This window comes from Patagioenas fasciata, chromosome 12 (assembly GCF_037038585.1).
Source record: "Patagioenas fasciata isolate bPatFas1 chromosome 12, bPatFas1.hap1, whole genome shotgun sequence".
Taxonomy (NCBI): Eukaryota; Metazoa; Chordata; class Aves; order Columbiformes; family Columbidae; genus Patagioenas; species Patagioenas fasciata.
Window position 1 is genome coordinate 21,526,132 of NC_092531.1, and position 24,286 is coordinate 21,550,417.

A 24,286-nucleotide genomic window follows, 5' to 3' on the forward strand; every position below is an offset into this window, starting at 1 on the left:
GTGGTGGGACTTTCTCTGGAATCATGTGCTGGGATTTATTTGCCCCGATATGCACTGCCCTTAGCCCATGCAGTAGGGCAGGGTTTGGGCTGAAGGTGCCACAGGGGAAGCAGCCAGGGCAACTGGGAAGCAATACTAATTTAATTAATTTCTGTGGTTGGTGAATTTATAGGGTAGTCAGGAGGTGAGGGGGCCCCCAACCCCGGAGCTGATTTGGAAGGTGGTGAGAAGGGAAAGTGCATTCTGGCTTTTCTGCAGGGAAGCAATCTGCATGAAAGAGTATACAGGTTCCCCTGCTCTGAAGGACCACAGGGGAGAGGTCTTATGGAGGCTGGATTCCTAAAGACACCAGAAAATAGAACAGTACATTCCCCTTGTGCAGCAGAAAGCACCACTAGGGATGAAGACTGCAATCATAATATTCTTGGTCTTCTCCTCCAGAGGCTGAAATAGTGAGTTAATGGTAAGATGAGAGCTCAGTTCATTGCTCTTGGTGCAGGGCAAGAAGACATTGATTTGTGGTAAGCCTGGAGCTCATCTGCGTGCAAGGAGAGTCAGACCCCATCGACTGGCCGTGCAATATGATGCTGTACAAGTCCATGCTGAGATATAATTGGGCTATTAGAGCAGCAAATGTAGAATCTTAGGAAGCTGAGTCAAAGCGACCCTCCCAGAGTTAATATAACAAAATCATTAAAGATGAAATGTTAAGTGGCTCCTTTGGTCAGAGACCGTCTTGCTGAAGATAAATAGGCTGGATCCCGTCCCTGTGTCTGGTTAGCTCCACGTCTCTGGAGAACAAGGTCAGTTTGAGGGTGGTTTGGAGGGTGTGTGTGGCTGCTGGTAGTGAAGCTAAGGCAGGAGGACGTTGGTTGGAATTCAGGCCATCTGAGGAAGATCCATGCTGCTGCTCTTGCTGTGGGAGCTTTCATTTCCTTTACTGTTTTTGACTGATTCATGACCTTGTACCCTTTTAAAAAGGCTGTCCTGTGCTTATTTTGGAGCTTTGCATTTATGTGCTATGTCCAGGTCTATTCTGGTCCTGCTTTGAGAGCTAATGAATGAACGTGGACACAACAGCTGAGACGGTGCGTGGCCAAGTGCTTGGCACCTGGATGTGGCAGCTCCCGGGGTGACTTGCCAAGAGACACCTGTCTCTGTCACAGGCTGTTAGAAGGCTTGATAAGAGACAGAGGAGCTTAATGTGCCACTAAAAACCTTGGCACCGGGCTTTTACATCCCCGATCCAGGAAACAAGATTTTAAGGCCCTTATATTTTATCCTTATGGGGTAATACATCCTATTCTTCTGAATCTGTTGTGTGCTCCACTAGCGATGTGTCTGATGCTCTGGCACAAGGGAGCACCCATTTCCACACTCAGGCTGAAGCCCAAAGGCACCTTTCACACCTAAAGTGTGCTCGCACCTGAAAGCTGTTTGTGAACAGCCAAGGGGCAAAGAGGAGTTTATTCCAACTCCTAGCTAGCTTACTTTTTCTCAAAGCCTACATCTGATTTTGCAGCCTGTCTCTTCAATTCCCATCTCCCATAGCTGAGCATCAGTTGAGCAAATTGGCCGAATTCCCAACTCAGCAGGCTCAGCTCTCTCCCAGTTACCCTCACCTCTCTGTCCTCTCGCTGCTTTACAACTGACCATCACCTCCCAGACTTGGTTCTGGGAGCACAAGGTCCCAGACTGAGCTAAACCAGGTCTAGCAGAGCTCCACTGCTCCAGCTCCGTGCTTCAGTGCTGCTGCCTTATCCCTTGGGTATGGCTTGGAGTCCCCAAACTGAGGCTCCTTGTTGGTGCTAAATAAAAGCAACATGAGATTTGGGGGTATGCAGGGCTTCTGGTGAATTTACTGAACTTGTCAGTACTCGACATCTTTGAAAATCAGGCTGCATTTACATTTTACCAGATTCACAGGATTTAGAAACCTGAATTGAAGTTAAAACCTCTGATGGGAGGAGTATGCTACGAATGGCCTGGTGCAAAAATAAACTAAAGAAACTGTGTCTGGGATATCATCACTGGGATGAGACAGTGAAGACAGAAAGGTAGGGAACTAAACGGGTTGGTGGTTTTAAGAAATATATTATTGCAAACTGGCTACTTGCGTATTTTAGCAGGAGTGTGAGTGGGGAGAAAGCAGGGTGCTGGCAGGCTGGTGCAGACAGCGTAGAGTGTGTATCAGGCTGTGAAAATGCATATCCAGGTGAGGGTTTTGCAAGAAGCTGCGAAGTTACAAATGGGAGGAGGTAGTTGCTTTTGCTGGTATTCAGCCCGGAGGTGACAAAAAGACAGATTTCCACTCTTGCCCCAAATGGCAGATTGATAACATGCAGAAAATCGATTTGCAATGTCAGTCCCTCGGGAGATGGGAAAGTCTCTAAGCCCCACATGTGAAGTTTGCTCTAGGAGTGCTGGTGGCTCTAGTGGCAGGCAGAGTGGTTTGGACCTAGCTTGGGAGCTTCATTGCCTGATGGTGACACGTCAGAGAAACACAAAAGCAGGTTGTTAGAAAGGCTGTGCCTACGAGCATGCACTGTTGATAAACAAAAAAGGGATACAAGCATCCTCCTCCAGTTTTAAGCATGACTTTCTGGAGCCCAGCAGTGAGCAATATAACATTTTTGCTCTTTTGTCAGTTCGCAGAAGAGTTGTGCTGCTATGCATAATACAGGAGCTTTAAAAGCAGACATGCATGCAGCGGAGGCGTTGGAAAATCCCTATAGCCGTTGGTTTCTGAGAGTAGTGTTTACAATCATAGAAATACATTCGTAGTGCTGCTGCTCAGCTTCTGATAATACGTAATAGAAAGATGCCACTTAAATAAACTGCCAAGTCCATGTGAAGTCTTGTTTCGTGTTCTTATGGGCAACCTGGAGGTTTTCTTTTTTTTCTCTGGAAGATGCTACTGTTACTTTTTTTATGAGAGATGATGTGTGCTGGCTTCTGACACTGATAGTGATCACCGGCATGTAATGTCAGGGCAGATGAAAAGCTACAAGAGAGGGAACAGGAGTCCTGTATTCCTGGTGTGGTGCTCAGGAATCCTGAGGGTTTTGGCTGGGAAGTGATTTTTTAAATGAGTAATAAGAAACCTTGCAAGCCTGACTTAGTGATTCTGCACTTGGTGAAGATGGAGAGACAAGTTCCAGGGGTCATCTAAGGCCAGGAGTCAATGGAGGAAGATACCATACCCTTGGGGGAAGGGAAAATATTTTTGTCATTCCTATCAATAAGAATAACAAAGACAAAGTGACCAAACAGAGGAATTGGCAGACTGCATCATCCCGTGCTCTGTCTCTCCTAGTAGCTAACAGCAGAGACACTGACAAGGATATTCACAGTAGGCAGATGAAAAATAATCTGCCCTCCCATCAGCATCCTTTCCTAATCCATAATAGCTAGAGGTTGGTTTCAGCTCTGAAAGCACAGGGGTTTATATCCTTCTCAAGATGTTTGGTAGCCTTAGCTGTGCTTGTTCGAGCTGTTCTTGTTATCCACATAAATGTGCAGCCTTCGCTCTCCAGCTCTGCCCTGTGATTTCAGGCGGGTGAATGGAGCTGCACTCCCAGGGTTTCTCTGGGAACACATCACTGAAGAGGATGTTCTCTGTCCTTGATGTTTCTCAGTCTTCAAATCCACCCTGATTGGCAGCCAGCCCCATAGCATCTGCTGGATTGGTTTCAAGATTCAGGGGGATGGTTTTTTTTGTTTAACTCTTTCTGCTCTTTTCTAAATTTTGCACTTTATAGCTGAAATGGGGCTCACACAGATTTTTCACATAGGACCAGGTAGCTTTTCCATTCCTGAATCATAAACTTAGGGAAAGGTATTTCTGGAAAAAGTGTCATGCTATCCAGGGGAGATAATTCAGAGTAGAGGAGAAAATAACGTTTTAAAATAAGTAAGATGGTGATTATGTGCTCAGATAACTTCTGAAAACAAGTAGGAAGTTTATTGTCAGAAAATCTTCCTGAGAGTCATTTGCTGTCAGATGTGAAAACAGCTGAATTGTCGTGGTGTAGTGGATCATCTCTGGTTAGGCTAGGGCTAAAATTATTGCCTAACAGGTTAACATGTCTGTACTTTCCACCTCTTACAAGTTGGTAAGAAATTCTGTGAAAGCCCCATAGCTAGCAGACTCAGATTGTATATCTGCCATCAGTTCAGCCCCTCCAAAGTTCCTGCTGTTTATACACCAAAATAAATGAGCCTCTTTGGACAAAGTCTTGATTCTTTTTAAGTATTGATTTAATCGATGCTAGGATTACAGCCTAGAGCTCAGAAACATGAGGATGGGTTATACAAGCAAGCCCCCAGCTGCATGGCTAGGTGGTCAGGTCCTGTCTGTGGCTGAATGACAAGGTCCTGAATATTATCTGTGGGTGACTTACAATCTTTTTTTGTTTGCTGTTGTGTGTTGCTGTAGAAGTGGAACGCGGTTTCCAGGTTAAACAACAAAATACGCTTGAGCCATGGAGTCCAGCCAGGAATCCTCACTCTTCCTGGTGAAGATCTTGGAGGAGCTGGACACGAAGCAGAATACTGTTTCTTACCAGGACCTCTGCAAGTCCCTGTGTGCAAGGTTTGATTTATCCCAGTTGGCCAAGCTCAGAAGCGTGCTCTTTTACACCGCTTGCCTGGATCCTAATTTCCCAGCAACTTTGTTCAAAGACAAAATGAGATGCACTGTAAACAATCAGCAATCAAAGAAAATCATGGTTGCAGCAGATATAGTAACAATATTCAACCTCATACAAATGAACGGGGGAGTGGCCAAGGAGAAACTTCCAGTCTCAAGGCAGAAAGTGAAGAAGAAAGAGTCCTTTGAATCCTGTAGATCTGACACGGAAATCTGCAATATGGCAGACTGCGTGCCCAACTGCGAGCTGAACGACCAGGAGTTTAACCAGGGCTTCCCTATCAGAAGGTCTTCAAAATGCAGAAAGATGGACTGCAAAGACTGTCAGCAGTTTGTCCCCTCATCAGAACCCAACTTTTTACTCGGCGTTAATAAGGAGATGAAGGGCCGGGCTGCCTCTCTGGACAGGCTGCAGGCACTGGCGTCCTACTCCATCGCCACATCCCCACCGTGCGAGATGCAGAGTACATACTTCCCCATGAACATTGAAAACGAATCTATTTCAGACCAGGACTCTTTGCCTATGAGTGCAGGCATAAAAGAAACTTTCATTTCAAATGATGAGCCGTTTGTGATGCAGTCGTGTGTCCAGAAAAGAAATATATTCAAAGAAGATTTTCATAATCTGATTACAATATCTCCCAACTTAATACCATCCAATAAAAAGCCAGAAGACGGACACAGAGAGCCTCAGAACAGGAAAGAAAGCTCTAAGCAGGCTTTCTTCAACCACAGCTTTGAAATGCCATACAGCAGCCAGTACTTGAATCCAGTTTATTCTCCTATACCAGACAAAAGACGAGTAAAGCATGAAAGTTTAGATGATCTTCAAGCTTCAACGTATTTTGGCCCAACTACTATTCTTGGGCCCGAGGACAACAAAAGGTGGACTGGAAAACCTGCCAAGCAAACTGCCTGGCCAGCTAAAAGCTGGAGTTTAAATACTGAGGAGGTACCTGACTTTGAACGATCATTTTTTAACAGGAAGCAGTCTGAAGAGAAGCCACGATACCAGAGCTCGAACAACCCATCTCCAAACTTTCCTTCAGCTGACAGGCATCAGTCCTACCTAAATGCGAAGGATCAGCAACCAATTATGCAGGCAAACTACGCTGTGAAACCCAATGGGCATAAACCCAAGGAAATCCCTTCCATTCTAGATGTGGAGAAACACGAGCCAGTCAAAAAATTTAAGGATAAAAGCATAAATTGTACTTCTGTTCAGATCTTAAGCATTGACAGGACCACGAGTGTTGGGACACAAACTGAGCAGCAAGTTCTGGACCACAAGAAATGCAAGGATTTGTGTGCGGCGGGCCAAGCCAAGTACGGAGAGCGGCACTCGCTTAAGCAATCAGATGATGACTCTGAAATTGTGAGCGATGACATCAGTGACATTTTCCGGTTTTTGGATGACATGAGTATCAGCGGGTCAACCGGAGTGATGCAGTCTTCGTGCTACAACAGCACCGGTTCCTTGTCTCAGTTGCATAAATCAGACTGTGAGAGCTCACCTGAGCACAATTTGACTAAAATCTCAAATGGGAGCGCCTGTAACAAATTGGATAAAGTGGTCCGGGCAGACATCAGTAACACAGATGATGAACTAAAAACAAGTGTCTGCAAATTAGTTTTGAGGATTGGTGAAATAGAGAAGAAACTGGAATCTCTCTCAGGTGTCCGAGAAGAAATCTCTCAAGTCTTGGGAAAATTAAGCAAGTTGGATCAAAAAATTCAGCAGCCAGAGAAGGTCAACGTACAAATAGATCTCAATTCTTTGACAAGCGAGGCCGCATCAGATGAGAGTAACTCCCCACAGATATTTCAGTGCCACAATACTCCTCATGGAGGCAAACTGGAGAATAATCCAGAATGGTGCTGTTCAGATGCCAGTGGAAGTAATAGCGAGAGTCTTCGAGTAAAAGCCTTAAAAAAAAGTTTGTTTACTAGGAGATCATCAAGATCTTTAACAGAGGAAAACAGTGCAACTGAATCCAAAATAGCAAGTATTTCAAACTCTCCTCGAGACTGGAGAGCTATTACTTACACCAACCAAGTTGGCATTACGGAAGAGGAGATGAAAGAGAGAGATGGAGGAGAAAATAAGGACTGGCACAGGAAATCTAAAGAGGTAATTTCAAATTTAATTCACATAATAAGCACTTAAAAATAATCTAGTTATGTCTTCCATAGTCATCACAAGCCTCAGGGTGTGACAATACTTCGCCTTGCCATATTATGCCTGTCTTTATGGTTATCATAATTGCGTGATTTTGCACCTATTTGTTCTTGCCTGGTAGCTGCAATATGGTCAAGTTGTTTCTTAAAAGCTTTGTTCTTTTGAAAAGGGAAGGGGGGTAGTGTGGGTGACATCTTTGGAAGATGATGGTATTCCTCATCATCAGTGGCAATATAAGGAGGCCAGATAATTAACTTGGTGAAAGGGGTGTGGGGAAAATTGAAATTCTCTAGTGGGTTTTTTAGAAGGGATATTTTGAAATTGCATTGTGATATATTTTATCAGAGAACTATGTGCATATTTAAAAGCCAACAAAATAGATTCATGGATTCAAATCCCTCAAGAAAAGAATCCTTGTATGTGTACTGTGAGATGTTAACTGTAGTTATGTTCTCTATATTTTACTTTCACGGTCATTTAAACAAGTCTTAATCCTCCTGTTGTGGAAATGCAGCATAGCTGTGGTCTGGTTTTGGCTGGTCAGGAAAACTCTGCCCATCCCTCCCAACAGCCACCCAGTTCCATGTTCCAAGATCTCACAGATCTCGTGGATGTCCTTGTGCTGGGCTCTTGTTGCTTCTCTGTTGAAACTGTGCATGGTGTGGGTTGTTGTTTCTGTTTCAAGGACAGTGGAAGGGTTGGGGGGCCTTCAGCTCCCTTGTCAATCAGGACTATGTGATGGGCATGCTGTGCCTCATGATGGGGAATGAGGGCTGAGAAAGGAGAGGAATATGTTTGATGGAAATGAGTGCAATTGGGTGAATAAGAAACCATAAACCGTGGGTTATTAGTAGGTTGCAGAAGGGGAAGAAGGTTACCCTTAGTAAGCCCAAACCTTGGCTTTTCTGTACATTGTTCTGCCCTGGATGAAATGTTGACTTTGTAAGTCTCTTCCTCATTCCTGCAGTAGACTGTGGCTTCCGCTGCTTTGGTGCCATGGATGGTGCAGTGTCAAAAGGGTGCTACCTGGGGCCTTCCATCAAGATTTCTTCATGTTAAGAAATCTAGAAGCTGGCACGGACCTCTTAGCTTTTCCAGATCAGCTTTTATGGGTATTAGGGCCATTTTCAGAATAATTTTATAATCTGTAGACAGTATGAACCCCAAATTTCCTCTGCTGCATCAGCTTTGTGTTCATGTTGTGGTGAACATTAAGATGTGTCTGGAAAATATCTTTTTTGTCTGGTGGTGAGAAGAAAGCGGGCAAATGGATTAAGGGCAGCCAAAACCTGGTACTTTTTTATCATATGGTGATTCTGAAAGGAATATCTCTGTCCTTTGTGTTTAACCCCCTCATAGTCCTGTTTCTTCTCTCAAATTCTTTTGAACCCTATTGCAGGCAGACAGGCAATACGAAATCCCACAGCCACATAGACTCTCTAAACAACCAAAAGATGCTTTCTTGATTGAACAAGTCTTTAGTCCTCATCCCTACCCTGCATCACTCAAGTCACACATGAAAAGCAACCCGCTCTACACAGACATGAGGTTGACAGAGCTGGCTGAAGTGAAACGCGCCCAGCCGTCATGGACCATAGAGGAATACACGAGGAATTCGGGAGATAAAGGCAAGATTGCAGCATTGGATCTACAAGTGAGTGCCATTTGTTTGATTTGAATGGCTTGATTGCAAATGTATGTTGCCAGAATAGGCATTTAAGAAGGGATTTGGATAGCTCAGGAAGGGACTATGGAGTGTTGAGCCTCTAATCTTGCTGATCCCTCCCCATCCTGGCCAGGGACAAAGGAAAATGTGAATGTTTGATCACTGAACAGTGATCCTTGACAGGTTGGTGCTCCCAGCTTATTCTGCAGTGGAGTGTTGTCTGCTAAGCCATCATGGTGTTAGTAGCTCTAAAGATGAGTTTAGGGATAGAGGGGTGCAGAGATGAACAAGTCCCTATCTGCAGCAAGGCAGAGTGGTGCAGAAGCTGTCATTGCTGCTTTTTCTTCTATCCTTGTTCTGTCTGTTTGTTCACAGAGAATTTCAGTGTTAGGGCTTTTTCCATTTTGCTAGGAACATGAGAATTGTTTACATTTTAGTTCAGCTTGGAGGTGTGCAGACCCTTCTGCAACAAGCAGAGCAAGTTACTGGGAGACAAATCCAAACTTTGGATTTAAATTTTCCCAAACTCTGGTGTATTTGAAATCACATTCCTGATATATAATGGCCTGCCTAGATCCAGGACTGAGCGCCCACGTTGGATACGCTGTCTAACCAGCTAAATGCAGACATCTTTTGGAAGGAAGATATCCGAGCACAGGTTTAAAGAGGAACCATGAAGAATGACACCCAAAATGTGTAAAGATCAAACAGATGTTGCTGCATTTGGTCATAAAACACAAAATACATCACCTAATGAAATCCACAGTGATGTGTAGATCACTGTTTATTGTGTGTATGCATTTATGCAGCAGCTTGCAGGGGACTGGTGCCAACCTCAGGCATTTTGGCCTCGTTGCATGTGTGTATGTGCCCCAGAGCAGAATAAGCTGCCTCAGTTGGCTGCAGGCTTGGCAGCAGTTGGGTTACACTGACCTACAGCTCAGGGCTCACCAGCACTGCGCTACCCCAGCTCTGGGATCAGCAGTCTGTGCTGTGCAGCCATACTCGAGGATGGAGTCTGCTTGTCTCCAAAGCCTGTCTGCCGGGGAAGGTGGCATGTAAAAGCCTGAGACTTGAGGCTCTTGATGGCTTGGTGCTCAGGTACCTAACTCAGCTCCAAACCCTTCAGACTAAGCCCTAGGAGAGCATCAGGATGCTATGAGAAAGACTTGGTTAGCCCAAGGAGAACTGCCGTGCCTCAGGACCCTGCGTTAGCTGGTTTGGAATTAAAACCATCACCCGCACAGTGTTGCAGTGCAACTCCCAGGAGCATTTGTGCAGGAATTTGTGCACAACAACTTAACCTCCTGGATTGACTCATACAAACTTCCCTGCCCTCAGCAGCCCCTGCTCCTTGCTGTGGGTAAAGTGCACTCGGAGAGAAGTTTCATAGCACAGGGACCAGGCTGCATCACGCCTCAGCTGCCTGCTGTATTTTGGGTCTTAAAAGCTTTAGAAGACTTACTAAATTCCTCACCCTGGCATTGCAGACTGTATGCTAGAGTAGGGATAGGCTGAAAGAAGCCTCTCTGGAGCAGGCAGTTGCAAAGCATCCCTTACCTGCTGCGCGGAGACAACGAGGGAGGTGATATTTGGAGGCAAAGCTCCCCTGGGGGAAGTGTTCTCCATCTGCTCCTCGCAGGGCTTTTTCGTTCCCTGTAAGCAGCTCTGCACGACTATGAGCAAACCAGAGAAATCGGCTTATTGCCATCATTTATCTTGAGGATAAAGGTGATGAAACTTTACTGGTGTGATTTGCTCCCACCGAAAGGACTGTCAGAATTGCATCTACTCCGCAAAGCCCATGTCTAGACTTCATAATAGAGCTTACTGACAAACTTAAAAAATAGACACAGACTGATGAGTGGGGTTTTTTTCTCAGTGATTAAGTTTATTAGAACTGAATGTAAATACATTATGCTGTAATGAACATTCCTGTGTCTGGCCATGAAATGGGAAAGGAAGATGATTAACAGTAATGGGCCTTTTTAATAATGCATCTTCCTTCTGAAGTAGTTAAAAGGTCAATACCAAAGCAGAGAGGTCCAAAACTGTTATTTCCTTGAAGCATAGCATCACTATCTTTGGGGTTTTTCTACTTTTGTTTATTTAAAGTTTCTCCTGGCACTTGACAAGTCTGCTGGGCTTTCCTTCGAAAAAAGAAATTGCGAAGCTACAGTCAGGCCAATGTTTGTCCCAGGTGTGGGGTCTGTGTGAGATCTCATCTCTTTGCTCTGTGTGTGATGATCCACTGGGACGAAACATTGTCAGGCCGTTTTGTGATGCCTTTAGAGATTGCCGATTTTTCTCAGAAATCTGTCATTCAGAGCCCAAATGGTACAATCTCAGACTCAGCTGATGGTCTCTGTTTCAGCATACTGATGCTATCACAGAGATCTCAATTAAGTGATCATAAAACCGTTGCTCAGTTTAAAATGCTTACTTCTGGGGTAGTTATAAAATCACTTCTTGTAGTAGTTGTGTTGTACATAAAGCAACCACTGCCTTCAGGCAAAGCAAGGTTCCAGCCAATAGCTCGTGGCCACAAAATCTGAATTAGCCAATTAAAGGCTTACCCAAATCCCTCTCAAGTCAGCTGGAGTTTCTTAGTGCGGAGTCCAACAAGCTTTGGATCAAGTCTGATACAAGCCCAGAAGTGCAATGTGTTAGGATAGCCTCACTAGAACATTTTTATGTGGGAATCTTCATGATTTTTGAAAGAAGTGGCCCGTTGGAGCCCCAGACACAGGAGACAGCTTCAAGAAAAAGCTATTATTTTTTAAAATGTTCTTTCTGCTTTATTCCTTTCTGCTGGTAAGTGTAATAGAATGGCTAGTGTTTGGGTTTCCCCCATTTTTCCCCTGTTCTCTCTAACAGAAAGGATGAAGGGAAAAAACAGGCAAGGTGAAAATGCAAACCTTGAGGAGCTAAATTCTAAGAAAGAAAAAACTAAAAGATAAAAACAAGAAAAAGAAAACATTCAGATGGAGACACTGATAAAGTTCCCCAGGTTGCCTTTAATTTTCTGATTTCAGATTTCCTTCACTTCCTTTTATTTTTTTCCTTCTTTCCCTCCTGTGTGGAATGGGAGGGCAAAGTCTTTAATTTTAAAGATACTTTTAAAATAGCCTGCAACCCAGAGAGACTCAGACTTTGGCAACGGGCAGAATATTGCCTTCATTTGCCATCATTGGGGTAAATGGTCTCATCTGTTGAAGGGTCCAAAGCATGTACTGTGGGGCAGCAAATCTTATGCTGGGTGTCCAGTTCCCCTTCTCCTATTGCTCGTAAATCTGAGACAGCATCATGCACCCAAGTGATTTTCGGAAGATGGATCTGGGAGGAGAGCTTGAAGCTGAGGATCAATCTGTCCTGGGTGATTGATTTCATAGAAATCCCACTTGCATGGGCTGTTCGGCACCTGTGATTGTGTATTCCCAGCCTGAAATGAAGGGCTGGTGCCCCCAGCATTGTCATTCCGGAGGGGTCTTCGAATGTCCCCTCCAGAGGCACTCTGTGCTGATGGGGCTGGGCAGTTGTACCCTGTGAGCAAGTCATGGTAGCAAAAATAGGGTTAGCGTTATAAAATGTAGTGCGTGAGGAGGATGTGTTAAGAACCCTTCCCATCAGCTGGGCTTTAATAATTTAAAAAGCAGTAACAGACCGGTAGTTGCTGACATCTCTGCTGTCTAGCAGATTAAAGAGACTTTATTTAAATGCCATCCGTGATGACGAAGTTTCTGACAAATCAGGAGTGTGTGAGGGATTTTGCTGCAGAATTATACTGTTGCAGGAGTTTATTTTTTGCAGTATTTTGTTGCCACTTTCGTCAGTCTTGTGGAACTGGGACCAGAAACAATGGAGTTGAAGGGATGTGAGAAGTGACAATAACCCACTTTATCCTGATGCAGACCCAGATGCAGTTGGGAGGCCTTCAGGCACATCTGCTTTATTTATTTGTTTTGTTAATGGCAGATTCCAGACAATTAACAACTGTTTCCATTTAATTTTTTAGACTCAAGAATCTTTAAACCCAAACAACTTAGAATACTGGATGGAAGACATTTATACTCCTGGCTACGATTCCTTATTAAAACGCAAAGAAGCCGAGTTCAGAAGAGCAAAGGTTTGCAAGATAGCTGCCCTGATAACAGCAGCAGCTTGTACGGTTATTCTGGTGATTGTAGTTCCCATTTGTACAATGAAGTCCTGAACTCGCAGACAGACCCTTGACTCCCAGCCATGTGTATCTCAGATCTCTCATGCTGTCTTTCAAACCTCTGATGGCAAAACTGTAAGGAGTTTGCTAAGGAAGAACGTTCTGAGGATATCCCGATGGAGAATGCTGTGAATGCCGGCAAAACAACAAGAGAAACATTTTTTTGGAAAGTATTATTTTAAATAACAGACTGTGCGGTGGAGTTAATGGGAACTCAGTTAAATTTTTATGCATTTTTGAAGGTGCAATATTTTTTTTTTCCTAAAGAAACAACATAATGTTTTACAGAATCAGAGACTGATGAGAATCCAGGCAAAAGAGGAAAGTTGTCTGAGCTATGTTGCATTCAACAGAAGTATGGGTACATGGAGGTAGTACTGTATAGAAGGGAATGTTCTATATGCATTAGATCGGGGAGCTAGGAAAGTCTTAAAGCTCCCTACAACGTAGAAAACTCTGAATGTATTTATTTTATAGTATTTCTGTATTTCGTGATCATTTGATTGAAAGCAGACTGCGTAGCTGTGAACAGAGTTCATTCCTATGTTCAGATTAAAAAGGGCTCTTTGTATTTGGTCTTGCCCTAAGACCCACTCTATCATCACTGAGTACTTAGATAAGTGCAATGTGCTGCAGACCAAAAAGATTATGTTTTAAAGCAATCACGAGAGGTTTCAGTTGCTTCTGTTGAATAACATTTGCATAGAGCTGGCAAACTTGCCTTGCCAAAAGGGTATTCTTTACCTCCGCAGACAGTGAAATTGTCTCAATTTCACTCCTGCCAGCAAGCAAAGCTGGCAAATCAAAGCAACGCTCTGTTAAAGTTCTTGGAAATGTAATCTGAACAGTTATAATTTATTTTCACAAAGTCTGTGTGCCTTTTTTTAGACTGTAGATTAAATAGCACTGTTTAATTTTGCTATTTTAAGCCCGCAACATAAATCACAGCATAATGGGTACTAATGGAAGTTCTTTTCCCGCAAGCCTTCTATACAGTTCAGAGTGCTCCTCAAACAGCAGGGCTGGTGGTTACTGAGCGCTTATATTAAGGGCACAGTTTTTCAGCACTAGTGGAAACTTGCTGTTAATGCAATGCATTTGGCATGGGGAAATCTTTTGCTTCCCTCTTGCTAATGTACTTAAGAATGATGGTTGACTCTACCGGACAGCAAGCAGTCTGTATCCCATAGGAAAAGTCCATTTTATGCTTTATCCCAAATGCAAATAGCAGGTTCAAAGGAATTCTCAAGCTATGACAGAAATTTCTTGCCATGGTTAGTGAAAGCAAATACGCAGACAGTATTACTCTTTGGTCAAGTATAGATGGTAGGGAAAAAAAACAGTAAAAAATTATATATATATATACATATATATATTTTTTTTTTTCAGGAAATAATGTGATCTTGCTAGTCCTCTAAGGGAAAGGAGATTCTTTTAGTGAATGCTCTTTATTTAGGTAAGGTAATCTGATTCCTTCAGAAGCAGCCCACTACACGATGACACAGCAGCTGGGAAAGCATCGGATGCTCGTTCCTCCAGCTCTCTGGGATGTGCTGCACTCGCTGTTTGTTTCTGGCTGGTTTAAAAAAAGTAGTGAGGAAAGGGTGTGTGGGAGGTGAAGGCTTTGTTGTGTGTGTAGATGCGTGTCAGTTCTTTCCTGCAGCCAGAGAGCTGTTTATGTGCAGCTCGTGTGCTGTATTTTATTTAGGGATAGGTGATCCCTGGGACCATTGATCTGTCAGAAAAAAACAAATGTAAGCACAGGGCTGGGTGACCCATCAGCAAATACAAAACAAGGATAAGCCCCTGGACCAAATCCTGTGCCTGCCTGGCCTGCATCCTGACACAAATTCTGTAGCTTTGGCCCCTTCCTAATACCAAGATTATTTCTCTTTCCTCCCAGATGCTGCAGGATAGAGTCACAGCAGGGAGGGAGCAATTCACACTGTCTATTTTAGGCTGCCTTTGGTTATGGTATGATTCAGAGAACCTGAGTTTAGGAGCTCAGGATCTGTATGTAGTAAATATAGACAGGTAGAGAAACCTCTGGGGATGGTTCAGAGCCGCCAGCAAGATGTCTAATATTAGACATGTGAATACACTCCAGAGGTTATTTCTCTGCAGCTCACCTTATGCACAATTTATGTAGATTGTATATGTAAAAAATAAATAATCTATTCCTGGTTCCAGGTAATGTTAGAAAGCCGTTTTACATCCCTCCTTGCCCCAGCAATAGCAAACATGAGGGGCTGTCAGATAGAGCAGCGTGGCCCTGTGGTGGCACAGTGTCAGTCCCCATCTGCCCTCACCGTGTGTGACCTGTCCCTTGGAGGGGCAGGATGGGTGTGGGACGGACACCAGGCAGACCCTCTGCCTTCGCCAGCGCCCCTCTGCTGACACGAGTGGTCTGGCCCTGCTGCCCCCCAGCCCAAAATCAGCAGCACTTCCTCTGTTGCATCTCAGTAATCTGATTTTAGAAAATATCTGAATGTTTAAGTGGAGATGTGAGAAGGGTGCAGGAGAAGTTATTGATTACAGGGGTCAGTTGGCTTGCACTGGTGCATTAGAGAAGATGTAAGGACCCCTGTTTTCTTTGTGCAAGGATTTTTTTTTTTTCTTATTTTTATTTTTTCCCTTCCCTCTGTGTGAGACTCATCCAGCTGGCACCGGATGAGTCTTTGCATTAGAGATGACCAAAATCCTGGGAAGGATCTGGAAGGCTATGGAGGCATGGGTGATGTGGAGCTGGCTCAAACCAAGCACTCAGCATCCCAAGCATCCACGCTGCTCCTAATTTATTGAGGTGCTTTCACCCATCCTCACTTTGTACAAGCAGCCTGTGGCACCCCTGGTTTGGCACAGATCCCTCTCCCATTTGGAGCTTGATTTGGCTCCTGAAACCTCTGGGGGCGTCTCCACAGTCCCGGGAGCCCGAGGGGAACGGGGGAAGCACAGCAGGGGAAGCACAGCCTGGCTCCCTGCCGCCCTGCTCCGCAGATACCGCCGGGAGCCGCTGCCTCGGCATCTCCTCCGCTCCTCGGCTGCCTCCAGCATCCCCTCGGCACCGCTGGGATGTGCATCCCCAGCTGTTCTCAGCGGGTTTCACATCTGGCACAGAGCTTTCGGCTTAAAATAGGCAAGGGGATGGAGCGCTGGGATGCTGCTGCCAGAGGAGAGCAACATGGGAAAGATGGGCCCTGCGGTTTGGCACAGAATAAACAAACCGGGTGAAATCCTGACAGTATTAACCTGCGAGAATATTGTGATTGACCTTGTGAACCAGTTGTCAACTAGTATATACTGTATACTATATGATAGACTTTTGTATTTTAAAAAAATCCCCAAACAAATTAAAGCTATAGGTACAGTGTAATCCTTAGTGTGATTGAAAAAAAGTGTCCTAGATTGTATTAATTAAAATCATGATGAGCATATTGAACTGTTTTTCATATTTATGCCTTATAAACTTGATATATTACACATGATAAAATGAAACTGCAAGAATTATGAAACAAGGTACTCCATTTGGGGGGCAAATCCCATCTGCTTTTCCTAAAACAAGACTGCTGCTTGAAATCAGCTCAATAAATCATGTGTGCAGAAAAGCAAGAGCAGGATCTGCCCCGCATTACTTTTTAGGATTTTTTTTTTAATGGGGCTTTGGTTAATGTACTATGTAATACTTTTATTTTATAAAGTTACTGTACAATGTTGCCTTTTGGTTCATTTAAATATAATACCAAATAAACTTCAAAATTACAGTGTCCTAAGTTTTAATGAAACAATCATAATAATTTATTACTCCATTGCTTTTCCTCTTTTTGTGTGTGTGTGTGTGTGTGTGTATCCCAGGGACATCAAGATCGCCATGGGTTGTGAGTGCCTCAGTATTAGATTAACTAAGCAGCCTATCTAGTTCTTGGCAGAATTGCTAATGGATTTCTCACTTGTGAAATAATAAGATAGCACGAGATAATGAAAAATGAATTTGTTTGGCTTCTTGAAAAAGCTCCTTTGCGTCACAATGTCTGGGATTCTGGGAGCTTAGCTCTTGACACTAATCACAATATTTCATTTTATAGGTTATTTCATGACTGATTTTTTCCATATCAACTGTTTAAACAAGGTCATGCCTAATATTTTGGTATCTATTTCACCTACATGTTTATGCAACCACTGTCACTTTTATGTCAGTAGATAACTATTTATAGTCACCTATCATCAGGCAATCAATTCGTTTAGGATCTCTATGTGATTTTAATTTGTTGCTTTTGACTTGTTAACTGCAAAACCAGGTCATCTTAAAATTCCAGGTGTTGAAACAAAGATAGAGCTGAGCCCACCACCAGAGGTAATCCACCATCAGAGGTTGCAAAGGGGAGCAACAGAAAAGACGGCATATATAAATAACTAACAATCCCATGAAAATGTAGTAATGCAAGGTCTTGATTTCCTTGTCTCTACCGCATAAGCACCTTTGATGCATTGCTTTAGCCATCTTGGTCAGGATGGAGACTGCCAAGTGCACCCTGTGGGGCTGGGACATCAGCCGGACCCCCTGGTGCTCACATATTGTCAGTCAGGCTGCAAACCATGACAGGTCCGCTTGGTAGGGGGTTTGTGATTCACAATTTAGCATTGGTTTCATTTTTGGAAATGTTTTCCTGATTTGCATCAGTTTCAGGTTTTTCTCTTGTACCCGTGAAGCCCAGAAGCTTACAAGTAGAAGTGCCCTCTGGATTTTTTATGTTACAGCGTGAATCCCAGAGCAGGAACTTTCATAAAAATGCTAAATGTGACCAGGCTCATGCCAAAAAATCCGAAGCTCTCTGGCACAGCATTCTTCAGCCAAGAAGCTGGATATGGAGGATATATAGACCTCATCTGGGTCATCGCTGTGCTGGAAAATGGGGCAACTGCCAGGTTTCTGCAGTAGCTGCTGGATAAGAGTCACTGAGTCTCAAGGTACAAGAAAGCTCCTGCACTCAATGCTGAATCAGTGACCAAGATGCAGCCCGTGCTCTCTGTGCTGCTCTGAATGTATTGCTCGCAGCAATTAGATGTACCACTTGAATAAATTCTTTATTTCAGATATAGCTTTGATGAATGGCTCTGCCTGATGCACAAAAGAGTCACAAGCAAAACATTGGATCTCAGGGCCATATTCTGCCCTCTGAGATGCTCCTGTGACTCCATCCTGTTGAATCTGCACATGGAAGAAAAGGCAGCCTGTAGTCTGCGCAAAGCAGCTTGATCCTGTTGAAAGGAAAGGTCAGTTCTATTGGTGTGCACTTTGGGAAAAGGCAAACACCTGTGGAAGTAATTACAAAGATGAGATACTTCCATTAATCTTATTTTTCTTTGTTATCTTTTCAGGAAAGAGCATTAAATCTGGCAAAGTGCTGCTTTGCTGTTAGTTCTCCAGCAAGCTGGGTCACTTTGGATGACTTCTGGGAACATGGACCACTCAATCTCTTTGCAAGCTGTTACATCGATCTTCACAGTCCACTTAGAAGCTGGAAAAAATCTTCAAAAAAGGAATAAGTGGGTTGACTGCAGCCAAGCTCCTCCCATAAGTAAGTTGCATGTGGTTTTATTTGTTTTCTGCAATATAGCACAAATTACATGTAGGAGAGCCACAAAGCTTTTCCAAAAGCAACAGTACATCGAATCCTTCCCAGGAGCAATAGACTGAGATTTTTAAGGACGACTAGTGAATGGTTTTGGATGAGCCCAGCACAAGAAAGCAACTGTGCTTGACCTGCGCATGGTGCCACTGAGCATTGCTGGTCCTGGTGGATCAGCAATGGATGCGATGAGGAGATGTGCAAGGTTCTCCACTGAAGAAGGGAAGATGTCCGTGAGAATTAATGCAGTATAGGGATGAGGAAAGATGGTGTGGAGAAAGGTGTCTTGAGACACAGTTGCTGCTGAGGCTGGAGGCTTTTAGTTTTGTGACAGATGCATCCCAGTTACCCATCCCAAATCCTGCTTCTCCTTCCCCTCTTGTATCCCAGATCTGTGGATTTTGGGACTAAGCAAGTGTCTGGGCATAGAGTGCAGGCTCAGATCTTGCCTTTTCTTAAAGTCAACCAGTTTTCCTCTGTAAACAGAAGATGTATCAACATATCAGCTTTGGCCTCAGCTGAAAGTCCACTGAGGTCCAAGGTCTTGTCCCACTGCTGGGGTTGCCAGCACTTAAGGAAGTGGGACCTGGCCCTTTCTCTCACCCATCCCCAAAACATCATGAGACCACCTTGGAAATGGCAGTATCACGACGGTGACTTTTGTTTCATGTTGGGCTTTGTGGAAGTTGCATTTCCAGGCCAGTCTCTGCAATCAGAGAGTTGGAAAAATTATTTATTCAAGGTGAAAATAAACGGGTGAACTCCTCAGGTAAGAACATGCAGTTCTGATTGCTGGTGCTATAAGAAAAATGTCAAACCCTGCTCTTCACAACAAAATTACTCTGTTTTATGTTCTTATTTTGAGCTTGGAAGCGGTGTGCATGTTGTCCCCCAGTATGTGGTGGGGCTCCAGCCCATGTCCACAACGGTGGGTGTCCCCCTTGAAGGAGGGAAAAGAGGTAAAACATGCAGTAAAACATCCCTACCTGGGAGAGAGACCAGATAAATGCTTGTCATTCTGCCTGGCCCTGGAAACGATGGGGAGTCTGGTCCCTGTTGAAAAGCTTTGCTGTAAACTCTGCTTTAGTGACAGACGAATCTCTGCTTGTATTGAAAAATCCTCCTGATCTGCCGTCCTGCCGGGCTGACACACTCACTGCAATAAAACAAATCTGTGTTGTGCTGTGTGTTTTTCCCCAAGTAACGGTGGGGGGAGAGAGGAGAACCAAGGAGGCTGTGTCATTTTTCTTCTTTCCTTGTCTTGGTAATGAAATATTGCTCTTGAACTTCACCCTGCCTTTCCTGTTACTATTTTTTTTTCAATGGCTACCTTTTAAGAGGCTCGTAAAATTGCATTACTAGAATTTATGACTGGGTAGCAAATGTGTGCACGTGCATTAATTCTGTTTGAGGCCAACGTCTCGTAGCTGCAAAATTAATGTTACGGTGCAGTTTCTAGTGTGGCTAATGGCTGTTCAATAAAGCAGGGCTCATGCTTTGCTCACCTTATGGCACTTAATTATTCAGAACAACCCTGCCTTGAAGAGTTTGCCAGGTAACCGTTAGAAAGAGAACACGCACAACATGTTGATATGTATTTTTATACTTTTTTGTTTATTCAATTAAAACCTTGAAAATCTTGGCCTTGGAACTTGGTTCTGTTGGTTTTCAGCTCCTTTGTGTGGTGTTAGAGAAGCTCCTTTCCCCAAGCTTTCCTGTAGCAGAGACTCGGCGATGGATTCCAGAAGTTATTCTGAAATAAATAATTTAGTTTAGAGGTTCAAAAGCAGATGTCTCTGAATGCAGCGGATTGAAAATGAGCTGCTTAATCATGGCTCTGATCTGGAGAGGCTGAACTGGATGTTAGTGTTACTTTGCAAGCTATACCCTGTGCCAATTGAAAATGAGTAAACAATAACAGTTTGGTAAATGATCAAGTGGTTTTGGAGCATCTTCACTATCTCAGCCTGTAGGAGCAAGAGCCTTTGGGGGGGCAGTGACATATTTTTTCTCTCTGCTGGAAGACATGAGCTGACAAAAGTGACGTATCCCTGGGATGGAGAAACCCATGCGGGGGGAAGGATAATCTCACATCAGAGCTCTCAAGGCAGTACCGTCTGTCTTCCATGTTTTGGGACCAGTTGCTTGATCTCTGTGGGATTCAGTTTTGTGCCAGTTACTCCTCATGTCTTCAGGCTTTTTGTTGGAACAGAGCCATATGGTGGTGAGGTGCCCAGGGAAAGAGGGGCCAGACATGGGCTGTGACATCTGACAAGCTCCATCTTGATGCTTATAATGGTATCACCAGTATCGTAAATAGTTACAGATAGATCAGTCATCAAATTTGTAACTCTGGTGGTAATCAGCAATGCAACACTTGGGAAGTATTTGGCTCAGCTTGTCAAAGTGTTTTGATACTGTGAAAATGATGAATGTCACCAGGAAAGCTGGGGGGAGCATAAGAGGAGATAAAAAAGCAGATTAAGCGCGATGCTCTGCTGGGATCGCAGTGTGGGGACAGCGGGATCGGTGCTGCAGGAGATGGGCAGACAGCGAGCATCTGCTCTGGGCCACCAGGATCAGAACACAGCAGGGATGAGAAATTCTTGGACCAGTTATCAAGGAATTGGGAAGCTCCAGGATGCTGTACTCACAGGGGATTTTTACTACCCAGACATCTGCTGGGTAACAAATGCAGCTAATCATGGTAATAATGCACAACCCTAATTCACTACAATTTCTCTCCCATATGTTTAGAATGGTATTTACAGTAGGAAGTGAGGAATAGTTATTCATGAATCAAGGTGAACTGAGTTACTGGTGTGGAGTCAGCCATTTATTGTGGAAAATACTGTAAGACAGTATTGAACAGAATCCCTCTGAAAGCATGGCAGTGTTCCAGCTATTTTAAGCAAAAAATGTTGCTGTAATTACTGGTTGCTCTTAAATGCACCAATTGAACTTCTCATTTCTCTGTAACCTTTGTTGACCTTGAAGCATGGGTTCACAAGTGGAGCTGATGAAGAATTATCTGCCAGATGAAATATGCCTCCTCAAGTTCAATTCTGCTGATGAGAGGGTTGAAAAGGGTTAAGACGAAAAGAAGAAAGGAGCCATGGTAATGGGTGCTTAGCTCACTGGTAGCACACAAAAGGATGTTGTTTTATTGATATACTTCTGTAGCCTTTCTTCAGTTGCAGGCAATAATTTTGCCAACCAACTCACTGTGGACCCAGAAAAGCACTGTGAGCTCAAATATATCTAATATTGAGACGGGAAGAAGGTGTCCCAGCCGTTGGAGTTCAGGGCTGAACACAGTTAGTTACTGATGAATTATGGTGCCTTTTCCTCCCGTTCAGCAATTCCCTGCTCCCTGGCTGTGCTTGCCCCTGTGCTGCCCCATCGTCACCATGGGTTTATTTCGGTAAGGACGCCGTATGCTGAGCTCTGGCTTTGGCCACTCAGGGCCCAGGGATTTACATAATGGTGTTACTGCTTATTCCTCAATTACAGGCTTTGAATATGCAAATCTGTTGATGCTGGTTACTGTAATCCTCCTGCCCTGCCTGATGCCAAGCTGGGGAAGTCATTGAGCCATTTGCTGGCAACAAGGGTCTTCCTGTTGGTTTCTGATTTTGAGCTGTGGGTGAAGAGGAAACCCCCTTGATCAGCTACCTGAAATAGAGGGAGAGCAAAAAGCAAAGAGAGAGGGTTGTGAAACTGAGGAAAAGGGAATATCTTTTTTCTACAAGACTTTGAATGCCTTTTTCCCTGTTATTTGCCTCATAGGAGCTCACATTCATGCTACTGGTGAGACACGGGATGGGTCAGATTGCTCCATCCCACCCACTGCAGCAGGGTTGTGTCCTTGCAGTAACCGTCCCCTATTTCTGCCTGTCCTGGCTTCTTCCCTCTTGAAATCTGGTTTCAAAGTGAAATAGCTGAGATAGCAATCAGCATTTTGAAGAAGGCTGGCTGTCCACTGTTCTTGGTGGTCCACTTGCTCCGGTGGAGCTGGGTCAGCGTAGGGCAGGAGAATTCCGCAGAGGACACACTTGCTTGGGTGGAAGGATGGGAAACCTCAGCTCACAGCACCCAGCCATGGGTGGCCTGGGGTTGCCTGTACCAGCTTGGTTGTTACTTCAAGCTAGAGAAGGCTTGGTGAATTACAGAGTATTTTAACACGTGCTGAGCTGTATATCTATCCCTAGCACAGGAGCTCTTCTTATTAAAACATTAATTGATTAACCTTTCCCACTTCTACTTCCACTATTTTTCTAATTAGTATTTTTAGTATTACTTATTATTTTTTTCCATGTATCTTTCCAAAGATGCAATCATCGTACTATTGGCAGTCATCGTACTATTTCCTTGTGGCTTCAGCCATCTCCGCTAACACCTCGTGCTCTTACAGTACCCGCGATAGCTCATTCTTCTTCCCTCAGCCATGGACCTGCTTGCTCCATCTGCGCAGGCAGCATTTGCTGAGAACATCAGTTATTTTGCATCCAGGTTGATAATGATGCTGTGAGAATGTCACTGCAGCATAAGTCAAAATGTCCAGGGAGTGGGGTATCTAGACAAATTTGAAAGGAATGCTTTTTCTTAGGCATGGGAACATGTCTCGTGCCATTATGTGTTAATGGATATGATTAATTTCAGGAAAAAAAAAAAAAAAGAAGAAAACCCAGGCAAATGTAGAACCAATGATTTACAGGAAACAATGCTGTTTGGAATATAAATACAGACAAGCAGCATATTCGTTGCTGATGGTGTTGTGTTCCCTGGAATAATAAAAGACATTTTGTAACTGTTTGTCTGTGTCTTGAGCTTATACACATTTTGTCTCAAAGCTTTTCATTTCTAATGAGGGTTTCTGTCCTGAATATTTTTCTCAGAAAAAAAAAAAAGGTGTGACATCCATTTGTAAAAGACTTCATTGTATTTTATTAGCGTGCTCTGTTCCCACATTGTTTTTTTCTGTTCTTGGGATCTACACCCTGTACTGTTGATCAGCCAGACATGGGCGAAATAAAGTTAATAAAGATATATGTTGTATCAGGACCCACTATTGAAAATGTCCTGAGTGTTCCCGAACTCTGCTTTCATGCCACACATTGTGCTCCTTTCCTGGAAGATTAGTATGAAATGAAACACTTGGAAAGAAATTGTTCTTCATGTGTTTTTGACCCTTTAACTTACTAATATGTTTTGGAGGTGTTCATCTTACTTTCCCTGCAGGCATTTCTGCTCTACTATAAAAGTAATGAAAAAAATAACCATAGAACATTATTTCAATTTATTCTGTCTTAAACTAGGGCATAAGAATTATTTCTCGCTAGGTACAAATGAAATACATCTTTTGTAGGTGCATTGTAATCATGGAAGGGAAAGAACATCCTGGGAACTGAAGAACTATATTTAGGACAGTATTGTTGGGACAGCATTGCGTGTATTATTTTGTCATCTGTCCTGGTCAATGTGGAAGCAAGAACTGGTCTGGTAAAGGACAGGTCTTGATAGATGTGACCTTGTGGCCAAAGTATCCCACCTCCTGTTTTACCTTGACCCAGCTTCCTTCTAGCCAAAAATTGTAGTCACTCTGGCACTTGAAATACATTAATCAAGAGAGAGATTTCCTGACGTGTTATCAGTCTATGAAGCTGTCCAGTCTGTCTCTTCCTGTCTGAATTTTGTTTTATTCAAGTTTCCCCCAATGACAGTGGGTTATCTTTTCTACTCCTATCAGTTTGCCATAGGTTGTAAGTGGTAGAAGTGAATAAAATTCTTTAAATTCTGCTGCAATTGATCCCTTTTATTTAAATGTGTGATCAAATGAAAACGCATCTTCTAAGGAAGATTTTAGAACAAGAGCAGAATCTAGCAACTTGATAGATGCACTCAATGACTGTAGTCTTACCAGAGACTTTGATCACAGCTTCCT

The 24,286-nt window shown here is 43.6% G+C and overlaps 1 protein-coding gene across 3 annotated transcripts in view; it reads left to right on the plus strand.

Annotated features, from left to right (window-relative positions):
• MINAR1 (membrane integral NOTCH2 associated receptor 1) overlaps positions 1–16,476 on the plus strand; it is an 18,781-nt gene extending 2,305 nt beyond the window's left edge. The window contains exons 1-4 of one of the 3 annotated variants that reach the window (XM_071814033.1): positions 1,921–2,057; positions 4,439–6,782; positions 8,230–8,484; positions 12,512–16,476. In XM_071814033.1, the coding sequence (XP_071670134.1) occupies positions 4,485–6,782; positions 8,230–8,484; positions 12,512–12,709 (2,751 nt within the window). In that variant the 5' untranslated portion in view covers positions 1,921–2,057; positions 4,439–4,484 and the 3' untranslated portion in view covers positions 12,710–16,476. Of the gene's footprint in view, positions 1–1,920; positions 2,058–4,438; positions 6,783–8,189; positions 8,485–12,511 lie in introns of those variants that run through there. The other 2 variants (XM_065847718.2, XM_071814034.1) reach the window with 2 other exon arrangements.
• Positions 16,477–24,286: the final 7,810 nt, after the last annotated feature.